The sequence below is a fragment of the Amblyomma mixtum genome, chromosome 2 (assembly GCF_055824585.1).
Source record: "Amblyomma mixtum isolate Tamu chromosome 2, ASM5582458v1, whole genome shotgun sequence".
NCBI lineage: Eukaryota > Metazoa > Arthropoda > Arachnida > Ixodida > Ixodidae > Amblyomma > Amblyomma mixtum.
In genome coordinates this window covers 316,833,125-316,848,683 of record NC_143013.1, presented here as the reverse complement: position 1 = coordinate 316,848,683, position 15,559 = coordinate 316,833,125, and the positions used below count along the sequence as shown (strand labels likewise).

At 48.3% G+C, this 15,559-nt stretch overlaps 1 protein-coding gene across 1 annotated transcript; it reads left to right on the top strand.

The window, feature by feature from the left end:
* Window positions 1–5,284: 5,284 nt before the first annotated feature.
* LOC149365073 (solute carrier family 22 member 7-like) lies at window positions 5,285–8,902 on the top strand. Its single transcript, XM_089568781.1, has 2 exons — window positions 5,285–5,647; window positions 7,379–8,902. Exons 1-2 carry the CDS (start codon window positions 5,285–5,287, stop codon window positions 8,900–8,902), a joined length of 1,887 nt encoding a protein of 628 aa, XP_089424907.1.
* The last annotated feature ends 6,657 nt before the right edge of the window (window positions 8,903–15,559 follow it).

The following is a 15,559-nucleotide window of genomic DNA, read 5'->3' as shown; positions in this document are numbered from 1 at the left end:
ACGAAGGGACAAACACAGCTCTGACAGACGTGACAGCAGAAGTTTATTCAGCATGCATCGCCATACGCACTCCAACATCGTAGAAAAAACAGAGAAGAGTGACATGTAAATCAGTTCATACCACTCTGAGCATGCAAACATTTCGTCAGTACATTTATTGGGGCAAAGCGGGCAGTGATGCTCTTTCATCGAAATGGCAACGGACAGTGTGCTGACACATTTCGCATCCAGCTTCATGACTTCTGATGTCTCGCCTATCTCTCTAGTGATCTCATTCTTGTGATCCTTGCGACACTCGTGCCACCAAAATATGTCATTTTAGTTTCAAGCAAACTGAGGCGTCGCTGATACACATGTCACCCTTATTCTGATGAAAAACGCTCCCAGTAGGTCACCTGCCGCAGTCTCACGACTTCTGTCTATAATCTTTATGTTGGTGAACTTTGGTTTGCATTTACACTTTTTTCAGTGCTTTGGCAGATGTAGGTTTGCAACTTTCAGCACTGAAAGCTCGTGCTTGCATGCCCTATCATTAACACATTTGCTCGCTTGTCCAATATATACCTTACTGCATGAAGGACGCAGTTCACCGAACACCATTAGCCCACTTCATGTATGGGTTAACATGGCGCTTCCCGCATCGAACATCTTTCGTTTTTGCATTTACTATGTGGGGGCACAAGTTTGCAAGTTTTAGAGGGGGGGGGGGTGACAACATTTATTAGGAAGGGACAGGACGTATGTTAGGATCAGCCCGTAAGGGATCGGTCCTTACAAGCACTAGGTGGAGGGGAGGTCCCTAGTTTGGGACCCCAGTGGCGGTGGCCGACGCCCGGGCGCGCCCGACTAAGGCTTGTTGGGCCTGTAAATCGTGGCAGCCGAGCAGGGTCGCCTCCCAATCCTCCCGGGTTGGGTTTGGGATGGGGGGGAATGGCCGGGTTGGAGGGGCAGGCCCACACCATGGGATAGGGGCCAGAAGACACCACTCTACAAAAAAAAAAAACGGCATTTTGGGCTTGTTCGCCACTTTTTCTAGATTATGGGACATTCGATGAACATATGATATTACTGTCGGGGTCACCTACTGTGGGTCACTTACCGCCACCTACCTTAAAGCGCGATTCGGGCGTCTGCTGACCCAGGGAGCCACTTATGCACCTTTACTTTCCTCGTAGTTATCGGAGTCTGCAACGTTGCCAACGCCTATGAACGCCGGCGGTCTATAGCTCCAGTGCCACTTTTCTGACGCAACGTTTTCAACGCCAACGCATGCAGCGCACATTTGCCACTACCGCCACGCAGCTGAAAGCGCGGCTGTGGTGTCCACTGATCCAGGGAGCCAGTTATCCACCTTTCCTCTCATTTTGTGACTGTTTCAGAGGCTTCACGTCCATATGGGGATTTTTCGGGGTAATAGGCTGATAGCGCTTTCGCACTAAATCTTCCTATGTAGATAATTAACTTGAATTCAGTGTTTAGATCTCTAATTAATATAATTTCGTAGTACCAGAGAGGAGCCCGATAGCATTGACAAGGTCCCGCCATATTTGTTTTTGAAACGATCAAATCATTTTCTAGGTATGTGCAGCGCGAGGAAGCCAGGCGTTTTTTTCTGCATAAAACAGAACCTGAGCGCGTATATTGTCGCCCTACCCCTGTCCTTTCTTACTGTAGCTCCCCCTTTCTTTCTTTCTTTCTCTCTTTCTTTCTTTCTTTCTTTCTTTCTTTCTTTCTTTCTTTCTTTCTTTCTTTCTTTCTTTCTTTCTTTCTTTCTTTCTTTCTTTCTTTCTCCATGTCCTCTCCCTGTCCTTTTATCCCTGCTAGCCGCAGCTCAGGTGTTTCATGTCCCGATGGCAGATACCGCGGCTAGCAACATCTCTTCCTTCCACTGTTATTTTTTATTAGTAAAGTGCCACTAACAACAACAATATTAGACGCAAGGAAGATCGGTGGAAGTGGAAGCGCAAAGCACACTGATGACGTTTTGAAGTAACTACGGCTCCAAATGCGAGCTTCCTGCTGCACTACACCATGGCAAGCGCCTACGCTTGCGTCGCCGCTTTCGAAAATGACCACCACGTAGTCAGTGGTGACTCAGTTTTCTTGCGCCAAGCGGCGAAGCGGAAGAATGCACCCGACATGCAGAGGCGGAGGTAAAACGTCTCGCATTCCGGGCCTTTAGTTCACTATGGTCTCTAGCGTCTTCTAGGTTACAGATAAGCCTGTTATTTGTTATGCACCGAATTATCGGTATATCGAACAATTTCGTGATCCCCATAGAGTTCGATATATCCAGGTTCGACTGTGTACATTTTCAGTGTTCTTTTTCGGTGGTCAGTATCGCAAAATTTGACAGCTTAACATCTCTCATAGTGGAGCGCAAAGACGGCTTGACCAACTTTAACATGGAAAAGTTCCTTTCGGATGATGCAGTTGGCGCACACGTGCCAGTTGCATTTGTGCGCCAGAGCATGCGTTCAAATGAAACTCAAGGAAGTTTCATTTGGCGATAAATTACAGGAAATGTGCGATCCATGCCTCCGTGGCATCAGGCTGCTTTCTGGCGCCTTGGGATGTCTTGGCAGCCGAAGGATCTGTAGCGATTTTATCGCATGAAAACTCGTCATATCTTTGAGTTATACTACACGTCAAGGTTTCAAGCGTTTCAACGGTCTCAAACATTATGGAAACAGGCTCAATGACGCTGAGAACCGATCTCACCTTCTCCACAGCTTTTGAGAGGTACGTGTACTTCTTTTTGTGGAAGCGGTCAAGGCATTCAGACATTGTTATTTCTTCTGAAATCATATTGCGATGTCTAACGCGTTGTTGTGCGTTAGTCGCCCATCTCCTCACACTGCCGTGGGTAGGGCGATGGCCTTTTTCGCCACTTCAACGCGGTGCTTTTCCAGGAACACCCTTTACGGTTTGAGCTTTACGGTGAGGTGTTGGAACCTGATTCCTGCCGTCTGCAAGTTCTTTTGGGTTTGGTTGACTTCATGTAGGATCTCCCGCCGGAAATGCAGAAAACCCAGAAAAAAAAAGCCTCATGGTGCAGTGGCCAAACTGAATGCGTCCATCCCTATTTGCACTTGTACATGACATCTAGCACTGCATCAAGCGGCGAGGCCATCTGATCGTAACTCCTTTCTGCACGCATGCTTCTTGATTGGAGCTCAACTTCATCTACCTGAGATTTCGCCAAGCAGCACATAGCTGTAATGGCAGGGAACGAAAGTGACGTTATGTAGTTATGTCTGCAACGATCTTTAGTTGAAACAAGAGAATGTTGTGGTTTTCATTGATTTTTGCATACCGGTTTTGCTCCGTCGTTTTCCGTACTCTGCCTGGTAATTAGAATTCAACTTTAAACAATTAAACCCTGTCATTGTTGCCCGGGTAAATGTAGCATTGTGAAGCTGCTACTGCGCAGCATTTTAACACTGCAAGAGCGGGGGCTAGTTGGTGCTTCATGCTGATCAATTCGCGCTGCAAGGGACATACACACGGAAACACAAACGGATGAAGCGCATGCGCTTCGTCCGTTTGTGTTTCCGTGTGTATGTTCCTTGTAGCGCGAATTGATCAGCAGCATTTTCGCCTGCCCCCTTTTTCGCCATGCATCTTTTTTGTGAAAATAAAATTTATTGACTGGCGGGCTGGCTGATTTATTTATTTATTTGTTTGTTTGTTTGTTTGTTTGTTTGTTTGTTTACCGACCTACCGACTGGTTTATTTATTTATTTTAGGGCGCAGCTCTTAAGCGCCCTTTCGTGGGTTGAACGGCGTCGATCTCGGCGCATGCAACCAGCAGAGCGAACGAGCAGCAGCGCGAAGGTAGAGCAAACGCGGAGTATAGTGAACTAGAATACTATCTAGTTCAGTATAACGCGGAGCATATCGGAAGGTAAGGAAGGCACGGCGATGGCGAAGAGAGTGTCAACGCCGACCGGATAAGCCCGGTGCAGTTGCTTTAATTACTTATTAATGCTGTTGGCGAGGTCATAACATGGATGCTTCATTTGATGCATACCTTCCTCACAAATTATAAGTAAAATGGTACACCCAAGACGCCGGTCATGAAAAGAACCATTCAATCAAAGGACTCGAAAATGTAAAAATTCATAGTTCTCTCGATTTAATTTTCATTTATTAATTTTCACATAGCTATAATCTCAAAGTGAATACCTGTCTGCACTAGTATTTATGTTTTCTTTTTTGCTTTGAATACTGGGATTAGCCATTGGGTTGCATATGCCAGTGAGTCACATTGGATGCCAATGTCCGAAGGTTACATGCCAACGTTATAAAGGCGGATGACCGTGTGTGAAAGCTTGGAAGCAGGTCTGAAACCTGTAATGTCGCATGTCGGCGTTGGGAAGTCGGTCGACCGTACGCTGGCCGTATGCTGGCCGGGACATCAAGCTAATGCTCAGAAATGTAGCGCTTTCCCTGAACGCTAACAGTGGGCCGCCGCTGGTGACGATTAATTTTCAATTCTCGCTCGACGTTGGCACAGTGGTGGTGCACTGCCACTCACTTACCACTCCGTTAACCTTAAGGGTAACGGAGTGGATTCCATGACAAGCGTAGCAGGGGGAAGCAGAAAGTCAGGTGGGCGGATGAGATTAAGAAGTTTGCGGGGATACGGTGGCCACAAATGGCGAAGAACAGGGTTAATTGGAGAGACATGGGAGAGGCCTTTGCCCTGCAGTGGGCGTAGTCAGGCTGATGATGATGATGATGGCGCACTGTCTGTGTGTAGCCAATGCCGTCATACGGCAGCGGATCTGTATCACTATACGTATGGGCGTGTCCAGGGCAGTCTGCCCGATTCCCTCCCAATCACATCCTCATGGGAGAAAGCCTTGCGGACCACGGACCTCTAAGGACCTTGAGAGCCAGATCAGCTTGATTTTCCGGACCCGGCTCAGGCTGCCTTCAGAGTGTTGCTGAACCATGAGGCCCTCCTACACAGGACAGCTTCGTCACTTTCTTTTCTTCACTAAAAGTTATTCCCTCACATTCTTATGTTCCTTTCCCAGAGTACAAAGGGAATGCAGTTGCTTCCTTTATTCGCTGTCTGCTCCAAATCATATGACCCTAATAGCACCTCAGGGAGGCGAAGAAATAGAAGCGCTAGAATCGCGTGGCATGCTTCCGAGCTCGCGTGAGGGCGAGAGGTTCGGAGCCAGCGAGCGATTGCGACCCATTCTCTTCCTAGCCCGAATATTACCATCGCGTAGAGCAGCGCTGCGGTGAATGCGCTGTGCGACGACATCAAATGGCGGAGAAGAAGCAGGAGGCACCGGAGATGAGCGTCACTGGCTGGACGCGGCCCGTGGGCAGCCTGCTGACGAGCTTCGCGTGCAGCGACACCCGCACCACCATTCAGGAGTCCATGTACTGCGCCTTGGGCCACGGCGGTTTCCAGAGGCGGGTGCTTTGCACCGGCGTGCTCTCAGTGGTCGTGCTGCTGATGCACACGTTCGCATACATCCTCATCGGCCGCAACGTCGACCACTGGTGCCGGCCGCCGGACAACCTGCGCCACATACCCACGCACGTCTGGAAGAACGTGGCCATCCCCATCGAGGCTGACGGCAGCGTCAGCCGCTGCACCGTCTACGATCCGCCGCTGGCGTTGGTAAGCGGGCAGCTCGATCGCGTTGCCATATGCTGAATTTTCGCCACGCCAGACCACTGGAACCCAGACTCCAGCATCGCCAACTTTTTTCGCCACCAGTAAATTATGCAGGATGCATTATAATACGGGATTTGCTTGCAAACAATGCTCTGCAACGTGAAAGTAGTGCGGTATGCACGGTGTTTACGATAATCGCTTTCAGGTGGAAACCGACAATATGATATATTTCAGAGGAGACAAGGGCTAAAGGGTCCCTGCGACGTAAAGCATGCTGTCTGCATTCTCTGTATGCTGAGTAAGGGATATTGGGACGCCTGTACGCCCAGATAGATTGCTGAAATAGTAATATCTAATATCTTAATCTTCTCCAGAAATGCTAGTTTTGAGCCGATGGTGTCGCGACGCAAGGGCCATATTTGGCAGTAGAAATGAGGTGGCATCCAGACTGGGCACGGCCTTTCCGATTGATTGAGGCGTCCAGTTTGAGTATTGTTCCTTTACGCTCCCTAAATGGATCCGAAATATTATGTCTTGCAGAAGAACTTGCTTTGAGGCTAGTTGGTTCATGATTGCAGTTCAGAATGGCGCAAAAGACACACACACAGAAGAAATAGAGGATGACACAAAGAGCGCCTTTGTGTCATAGGCGCTCTTTGTGTCATCCCCTATTTTTCCTGTGTGTGTGTCTTTTGCGCCATTCTGAACTTCAATATTATGTATGTGCGTACTGAAAGCTTTTCGCATGCCACGCAAACTGGAAAAAAGCAGTGAAAGGGAACGAAAAGTGTTGTGAATAACGCCAGTGCCGACATTTTCCATTCCGCTTCAAGCCTTCGTGGGGGCCAGCGCTGTTCAGACCACACCAAGAAGACAGCAAAAAAAAAAAAAAAAAATAAACCAGTCGACCCACCTTGCCCAAAAATTGAACAGAAAGGCTGCACAGGAGCCGGGAAATGGGGGGGGGGACAGGCGATAGCCTTCCATTCCTAAAAACAAAGAAACATCGGGGAGCCTCCTTTTTTGCTAGACATCCCTGTCCTGTCCACGGCGCCGCTTACACGGGGGAACGATGTCATCAAAATGAGCGGCTGTGTGCTGCCCCGACAAAGGTGTTCAACTCCCTGCAAGCTTCTGCTGTGTGTGCGTTAGGCGTGTTTCTGATTGGTAGCGGCGAATCTCGGTACTGTGTGAGGGAAATGAGTGAGTGAAATGCGTTTTCGTCTGGTCTTTTTATTTTGAGTTTTCAAAGAGGAATAACATTCGTTTGCATGCTCCGATTTCAATAATTCTTTTTGCACTGGTCTCTGGAACGCATGATGTATCTATTTAATGATATTAATCGTACTGAGAAAGGCATCGCGGTGCCGTTTGAACATGTTGAGATTTTTTTTTTTTCAGAAATACTGTGACACACAGTCGTGTCTACTTCAAGTCATCTTTTAATCTTCGTGTGAGCAGATCACATAGGCATGGAATGACGGAGCACTTGTGATGTGTTGTAGCCTTCACCATCGTCTTCTTTTTTCGCTTGTTAACGATGAACACGAACAAACTAGCCCAACTGCTCACGTTATTCGAATGACATCTTGCGTGGTGTCACTGCATTTTTGCGTTAGCTTCCTTTATTGGCTGAAACAATAAACAAAGCGGCTGTGACAGTGGAAGAAAATTATCAGACTAATTAGACCTTCACTGCCATGCTGACCCTGATGGTTATTTTCGTTCTCTCAGCCAGAAAACGGTGAAGAGGACCGCCACGCCATTCGCTGCCATCGGTGGGACTACGATATTAGGGACGTTAGCGACAGCATCGTGAGCCGATGGAACCTGGTATGCGGCAGCCGATGGATGTTCGAACTGTCAAAGGCCAACATGCTGGCAGCCATGCTACTAGTTCCCGCCGCGGGCTACGCCGCCGACATTGTCGGCCGCCAGCCTGTCATCATTGCAAGCGCTGTGGCCCTGCTCGCCTCCAGTGTGATCGCCAGCGTCGCGCAGACTTTCGTCGTATTCACGGTGGCTCGGTTCCTCGTGTCCGCGGCGAGCTGTTCTGTCCAGGTGCTCGTCTTCATACTCATCTACGAGGTGACCGCCAGCCACAAGCGGGCCGTGTACGGCGTACTGGACACAGCCATCGGTACGACGCTGGTGCCCCCCGTGCTGGACGGGGTGGCGCTTCTGCAGCCACGGTGGCACCTGGCACAGGCTTTTCTGCTGCTCCCATCAGCCGCGCTCCTGTTTTGGTGCTACTTGCTGGACGAGTCACCCAGCTGGCTCTTCGCGACGCGCAAATTTCGTGCCGCAGAGAAGGTTGTGCTGTCTGTGGCCCAAAGCAACGGCGTAGATCTGTCCAAAGCCCAAGACACCTTGCACCTGCTCAAGACTCAAATCCTGAAGCACGATGCTGCAGTCCACTCCCCAGGAAGCGCCATGGGCAATGAGAGCTGTATACAGCACCCAGCTTTCCAGAGGAAAGCAGTCTCGGTGATCATCTCGTGGTTTAGCGTCAATCTTGCGTACTACGGACTTGTTTTGCGCCACTCGCCGCACCAGACGATTTGGAGCGCGATACAAGTGGTCTTCCAGACGCTGCTCTACGCGGGCGTTTGCTGTTTCATCGGAAGCCACGGCCAGCGCGGGACGCTCTCTGTGCTGCTGGGAATGCTTTGCGTCACGGCGGTCGCGCACGCCTGCTCGTCCCTCGTGGACGTAGCACGACTGTCGGCTGCAGTGGGCGCCGTCGTAATGAGCTTCGCGTCTACGGCGCTCAGTCTCAACTACGGCTACACGGCCGAGGTGTTCCCCACTGTGATTCGCAGCATCGGGCTTACCGTGTCGTACATGTTTGGCCGCTTGGCCGTGCTCACGGCTGCCTTCATTGTAGAGTACAGCGGCACACCGCGCGACGCCGACGTAGTGCTCGACTTCACCACTGCGTTTCTGGCTCTCCTGAGTGCCTTGGCCATCCAATGGCTGCCGGAGATATTCGCCGGGAAGAGGCCCCAGAAGGTACGCGCTCTGACGGAGGAAGAGAGGAAAGCGGAGATCTTGGCCTCGCTGTTGCCCCCTGGGAGTCCCAAGAGCGGTTTCCAGTCGTCCAGGCGCTCCTCACGGAGGTCAAGGTCCAAGTCTGTGTCAGTGTCGTCGTCGTCATCGGGCCGATCGCTGTCACGCAGCCGCACATTGGCGCCGAAATTTACCGACCTGGAGGAGCGGTCAGACGCCCCAGCACCGCACAGTGGGCCCCACTGGTGAAAGCACCACTTCCAGGATTATTTAATTTATATCTCCGTCTTCCTCGACACCCTTGAGGAGTGTGTTTAAATATTCTGCACTATCTGTTGAAATCTTTACTAGTGTTTTAGCTTTTCCACAACATTAACCGAGCACGTACTCCCTCGTGTACTCAGAAGGCGATGTAACTCCCATATGCACTGTGTAGATACTCTAATGCTGTGAACGTGTGGACAACTTTCCGCAGCAGATTTTTTTTTTTGCCCAGGCGGACAGTTATGTGCGCGGCTGCAATACAATACACTGAACAGTTTTGCGATTGTTCTCTTAATGGAACACAGCGCGAACCCAAGGTATTTTGACTTGTATTGAACCTGCATACATAACATAATTGAAGAAAGTTTTTTCAGCTTGACATGCGTGGCTCCTATTCCTACAGGAGGCTATAAAATGCGTCTTGTTGGTATTCGAAATCCTTTGAAGATAATTTTGCATATTGTGAACGATGATGTCGGCAAGGACCTACAGTGTTGTGTATAACGTCTGGCGACCAGCATATTATTGTCCATAGAAAGTTTGTTAATGCTGACTTAAATCAGGCATTCACACTTCACGTTTGGGCTGTCGGACTCCTCTTTACTGCGAACTTATGTACCTCGGATGCAATATTGTTGGACTGTCTCGGTAGTGAGATGCTCAGGACTAATGCGTCTTTTAGAGCTCCACATGAGACCTTGAAGTAATCGTTAGTACAACAACCAGGACCTATGTCTGTATCCTGCTAATGGGATGGACAGCGACAGCCCTGATCCGACTCGCAGAATTAAACTTTGCTTGTTGGGCCAGATGGTGCATGGTTTTAAAAAAAAACTGACAGAGGTGAAAGCGTCTTGAGCGTGTGTCTTCTCGTGAATGTGTTTCTTTTCCGACGCCTTTTGTGACTTAGAATAAAGTACGCGGGGTGGCATGAACTAACTATACTGTCCTTTGTTAAGATTTCAGGGAGTAAAATTCTGCTCATATTTCTTGGACTCAAATTTGAGTGCAAGAGAGTTATTCAAAGAATTTTCATAATTATGCGTTTTTGCCATGTTTTGCGGCAAAAGAAAATTACTATAAGCGCTGGTTTTTGTATGCGACAAAATTTTGCTTTGGTCATATTCATACACGTAACCAGAGAAACTTTGCAAAACAGACTGCGAATTAACATGTATCTTTTGTCTCGTTACAGTTACTTTGTCGCGTGCGTTATCACCATCTGCGCACCAATACCGCGTCTGTGCACGATCTGACTTCCTTTTTTTTTTTCTACACTGCGAAAACATCTTCACAAGAGAAAGCAGGGCTGCGATAGCATTGGCAGCGCTTGGTACAGCGATGCCAATTGGACGCCTGGCCACTACCCGCGTTTTCTTCTTTCGCCTTGTGAGCTAGTTTTCTTGGTGACCCTCGAATTAATATGTGTCATGAATAGTGAGGGTTAGAGGTAGTTTCAAATCGTGAGTCAACTGAAAGCACTCCTGTGACGAATACTACACGCAGGAAAAATTGGGCTTAGCTGATTTACCACCGCCACACCCATCCTTATCGATCCGTGAAGCTCGCATTCTTCGCCGAATACAGTTTAATCTATCTCTACATACACTACCCAAACTTTATCTGTACCGGTACACTTCCACATCACAGTGCTCAAACTGTCCACACACATATGTAGACATATAACACTGCCTTACACAGTGCCACGTAGCCTTCTAGTCCCCCGCCTATCCTCCCCCCCCCCCCCCCCCCCCCCACCATCACCCATCTGGCTCGCATCCCTGGATCTAAAAATGCAACGCGCCCTCGTCACCTTGGCCCAGGACCTATTTAACGCCTAACATAAAGGCTGTTTTAATAAAAGTGTCACATCGCCACCACACCACCTCTGAAATAAGCACAAGATATCCACTAATTCTCATGTGGTGTGTTCAGCTTTGTGCACTGAAAAAATACTTTATCTAGAAGGTGCATTTTTTCAGTAGCAATCGTGTTTAACTTCCTTTGCAGAACTCTTTCGAAGGGTGCAAGAGTCGGGTTAAAAGCGTTTTACCCGAAAACGAAACGCCATAACTATTCCGGCATATACTGCTTCGAACTTAACACTATCAACTTAAGCCGTACATTATTCAGCGAAAAGAGTGTCATTCGTAGACGCGAATGACAGCGCGGCCGCACAGCGGTCTTGTGGTTCTCTCAACGCATTTGCGGTGAGGGAGCTTGACGCCAAGGCAGAAGCTAGGGGCCGCACCCAGTGGATGCGTAGGCAAGAATCCCTCCAGTGGCGGCAACCGAGGGTTCATATTCTGCCCTAGGAGCGGCAGCGGTACCGCTGAACGAACAATGAACCATCCGAGTTACCAGGGGCTACAACTGGTTCCCCACGATGCTTGTACTTTCATCCACCGGTGTTGTCGTGCAGGCTATTCCTAAGCTTGGTCACCTGCACACACATGTGCGCAGAAGACGGGCAACAGAGTTTAAAGCTTGTCCAAATGAGTTTAGGGGCATCGGCTAAATAAATTAGCTACAGTGGGAAAGTAACTACTCATTACTCAAACAACCAAGCTCAACCTTTATGGTTGTTTGCTGAGAGAATCTTGAAACAACTGACCATTAGTGACTCTTTCCTTGTTAAGAATTCTAAAAAAAAAAAGTAATTTCCTAAAGGGCAACTGCAGCACTTTTTTGAGAATTTCACGATATTCGAGAATTTAAATCTATATAGGCTATAGGTGAAGCATAGCAAGTGTTTTTGCACTAGCATTTAAAATAGTGACGTAATCGACAATTGAATTTTGCGCTTCTCCTCAGTGCACCAAAGCAGTGCAGAGAAATTCAGGGTGACTGACGTCATGGAGGTATGATCTCAAATTACCACTCTCGTCCGCCACACACTGCTCTGAGTCGTTAGACGCTGCCAAACAACTCTCGGCAGGGGTTTGCCTTCGGTGGCGTTGGTTTTTTTTCCTTTAAAACAGGCGTTTGTGCGTTGGAAATGTACCGATACCTTCAATGACGTCATCATGCGCCCCCACTTGGCGTTGTGCGCTGCGGAGAAGCTTTAAGGGCGCCCGGATTTTATTCAGCGGTTACGTCACCATTTCAAGTGCTAGCCCAAAAAGACTGCGCATGCTTTACCTGCAAGTTTCACACATTCGACCCTCTTAAGCTCGTTGATTTCTAAAACGTATGCAGTTTCCCTTTCCTAAAGACTAAACCCAAAATTGGTTTCGCGTTCTCTGTACATGTAGATTTCTTTCGTCCCATGCATCACCAAGAGCTGTTCACATCATTGAAACAATGCATTTACAGCACTGGCGTCGCCCCGTTCAAGAATTCAGCTGGTATGACTGTTGACAATTTTTTAGCCAGTTTTAGAATTTTAATTTTAATGTACTTTTATCGATTTTAAGAACCAGCACTATTTGAAAACTAAACGAATATGTATTAGGTTGTGCATTACACCAATTTTAAGTGATGGGATATTTTACACTTTTATATTTTACCAGATTTTAGCCTCCTTTTTAATCCGGATGAAGTCATAAAAGCATACCGATACGTCCATGATTTTTTGATCATGTTGGACATGCAGGGCCTTTTACACTATTGCGCAACTGTTCATACAGTTTTGGACGCTTTCAAAGCAGCATCCAAAGGGACCGACTTTCACTTGTGGAGCACCGAATCAGAATGTCTTTCAGTTTTTACATGTACGGCCTTTGCCAAAAGTAACCAGGCTGCACAGTTTGCTTCCCAGTCATATTTTAAAGCTATTATGCCAGCCCTCAAGCTCTAAATCTCTGTATGGTAAGGAGGACCCCTGTCCTCATTTTCGAAGGACTTCTTGACCTCTAGGGAAGCTGTAAGCGCTCTACTATGCGAATCAGAAGCAAAACATGCAGCCTGGTTACTTTTGGCAAAGGCTGTCCGTATGATGGTTGGTGAGGATCGTGTATGTTAGGCCAACGCGGAGCGACCATTTGTTTCTAATTCTGCACATGCAAAGGTTTGAAAAATATGCATTGTGAACTTGTGCCTGGAATCAACATTTGAGAAATCATGCGTACATAAAATACAGGCCAGCTTTAATAGCCAATTGCCAAGGATTTGGCTTTGGGTTACGCTCCGTCGGTCGTAGCGGCTGTTGCCGAGACCCTTCGGAAAAAAATTGCAAGGACAGTTTGGCAACTAAAGTGTTGCGAGGAGAAAGCCGAGGACACTATGCCGTGACGACTTCCGGTGGATGTGACGTCACACCGTTTACGTGGCTATATCGATACCGAAATTATACATTTTCGGGGATCTTAAGTGTTAATTACGCTTAATTACATATTTTTCCATCTAATTTGACATAAATCCGACGTGTTTCCGACCATTCTGTGAAAATTTTCACTCTGCCTTGACTTCCGGTGGATATGACGTCACACCGTCCCGTGGCTATATCGACGTCCGTGCTATTTCGAGGCTATTTCGACCTTTTTGCCTATAATTTATGAACTAATTGATATGCAGTCATCAAACGAATTCTGGGTTCATTTTTCTCTCCTCTATCTGAAGCAACCATTGGTTTCCTTCTATCCTTTTTAGTTCCCGAGTTAAACGCATGTGAAACGCTTTGTTAACGGACGACAGTATGAACCATTAAAGGCTTTCGCCTTAAAGTGAAGGAGCGCACAACGAGCCTAACGACGAGGGAAGGTGAAAGGACCGATATATGCACTCGTATATCCAGCAAGGAGACCACGAATACTGGATGTGGAAAAATGCATACCAGTCTCTATGTGCAGTGGCAGTCAGGAGTGGTGTACGAGATACCACTGTCGTGCGTAAAAAGCCTTTGTCGGCCGATCTGGCAGATGCGCCTACGACCAATAATGGAGCACGGAAAAATTTTAGAGAACAACGAGGATGTGCGATTGGTAGAGCACTGCAGGTCCTTCAAGAAGTGTTCCCTACATCTTGGCAGTACGAAGACGCTAGACGTAGACACTAGACCACAGTGAGGTCTCCCAGTCCTCCCAGGTTCGGAGGGGCACCGGCCTAGATAGAGTATGTGGGTAAGGGTGGCCTTGAGGTGGGAGCACAAGATGCATATGGGGGGGTACCGGAATAAATTTAGAAAGATTTTCTGGTATAGGCAGCGTTCGCGTCTGCAGGCGACGCCAGACTGACTGTTCTCTGGTAGTGAGGGATGCGTGGGGTGGCGGGTAGATTAGGCGCTCAGCGTGGGAGCTTGCGGTGAGCTCAGCAAACGAGTGCATAGGCTCCTTCGAGAAATCCCTGACGCGGTCCGCCTGTGGCAGTCTTCTAGACCCTCGGGCTAAGGAGCCGGCTGCCTCGTTGCCAATGTTTCCCGAGTGCGCAGGCACCCAGATGAGCTCAGCGCTTCGGGGAGAGGGGGCATGTGCAGCAAGCATTGTGCAGGGGGATGAACCCTGCCCCTGGTAAAATTTAGAATGGCGGTTTTAGAGTCACTAATAATGCAACGGGCATCTGTGAATGCCAGAGCAATGGCTATAGCAGTCTCCTGGGCTTCCTCAGAGGTGGTGCCTGAAGGAAGCTCGAAAGTGGTTGTGGACAATCTCAGTGGCACCGTGCTCATCGCAGGCGGCATCAACTGAAACAGCATCGGGTTCATGCCCGTACCATTTGTGCAGCGCTGCCGTGCGCGCCTTCCTGCGACCTTGGTCACGGTGGGGGTGCATGTTCCTAAGATACGCGAAGTTTACTCAAATAATTTTAACAATTTTAACATTTTAAGTGCGGTTATAGCCACAGGGTTAATAAAACTGAATGTCATGAACCTCCTCTTTCGTTCCAACGCGGAGACCGCCGCGGTGACTCATTGGTTATGGTGCTCGGCTGCTGACCCGAAAGACGGAAGTTCGGTCCCAGACGCGGCTGGGAATTTCGATGGGGACGAAATTCTAGAGGCCCGTGTACTGTGCGATGAGAGTGCACGTTAAAGAACCCCAGGTGGTCCAAATTTCCGGAGCCCTTCACTACGGCGTCCCAATAGCCCGAGTCAATTTGTGACGTTAAACCCCCATAAACCATAAACGGATTCTACGCCATTTATTTCTGCTGATCTCGGGTTCTGTGACTTACCGTCTAACACTCCACAACGCTTAAAGCGAGATATTTATGGCGTTGAGACAATATTTTGAGAGGGATAGTCAATCTCACGGAGTACTGTGCACGTGACAGTGCTAACTGGCCTCCACACAGAGAATTGTCAGGGTATCACCTCTGGTATGCGGGTGTTACGAGCCTTAAACAGTGATTTCGCGACTCCGCTTTCCTTTCCACTGAAAATAAAGTTCACCGACACCTTGTTTTCAAAGCGTTCCACAAGACTGCGTCATTTATATAGGCTCTAAGTGTTCAAAGTCGTACGGAGCCCGTGACAAATATTTGCGGCGCACAGGTCACTGCTGTACAGTTCTTTGTTACAAGAGTTAGGACAGCAGGGTAGAACATTGCACTGATGCTGCATACACAAAAATTTGCACAGCTTGACAAATCACAAAAGCAGAACAAGGTGTACATATGTGCACGCAAAGGTGATCACCGCACTTAATCGAAAAAAGCAATGTCTCATGACGAGAAAATATTGCACGCTCAGAAACTACATGCATG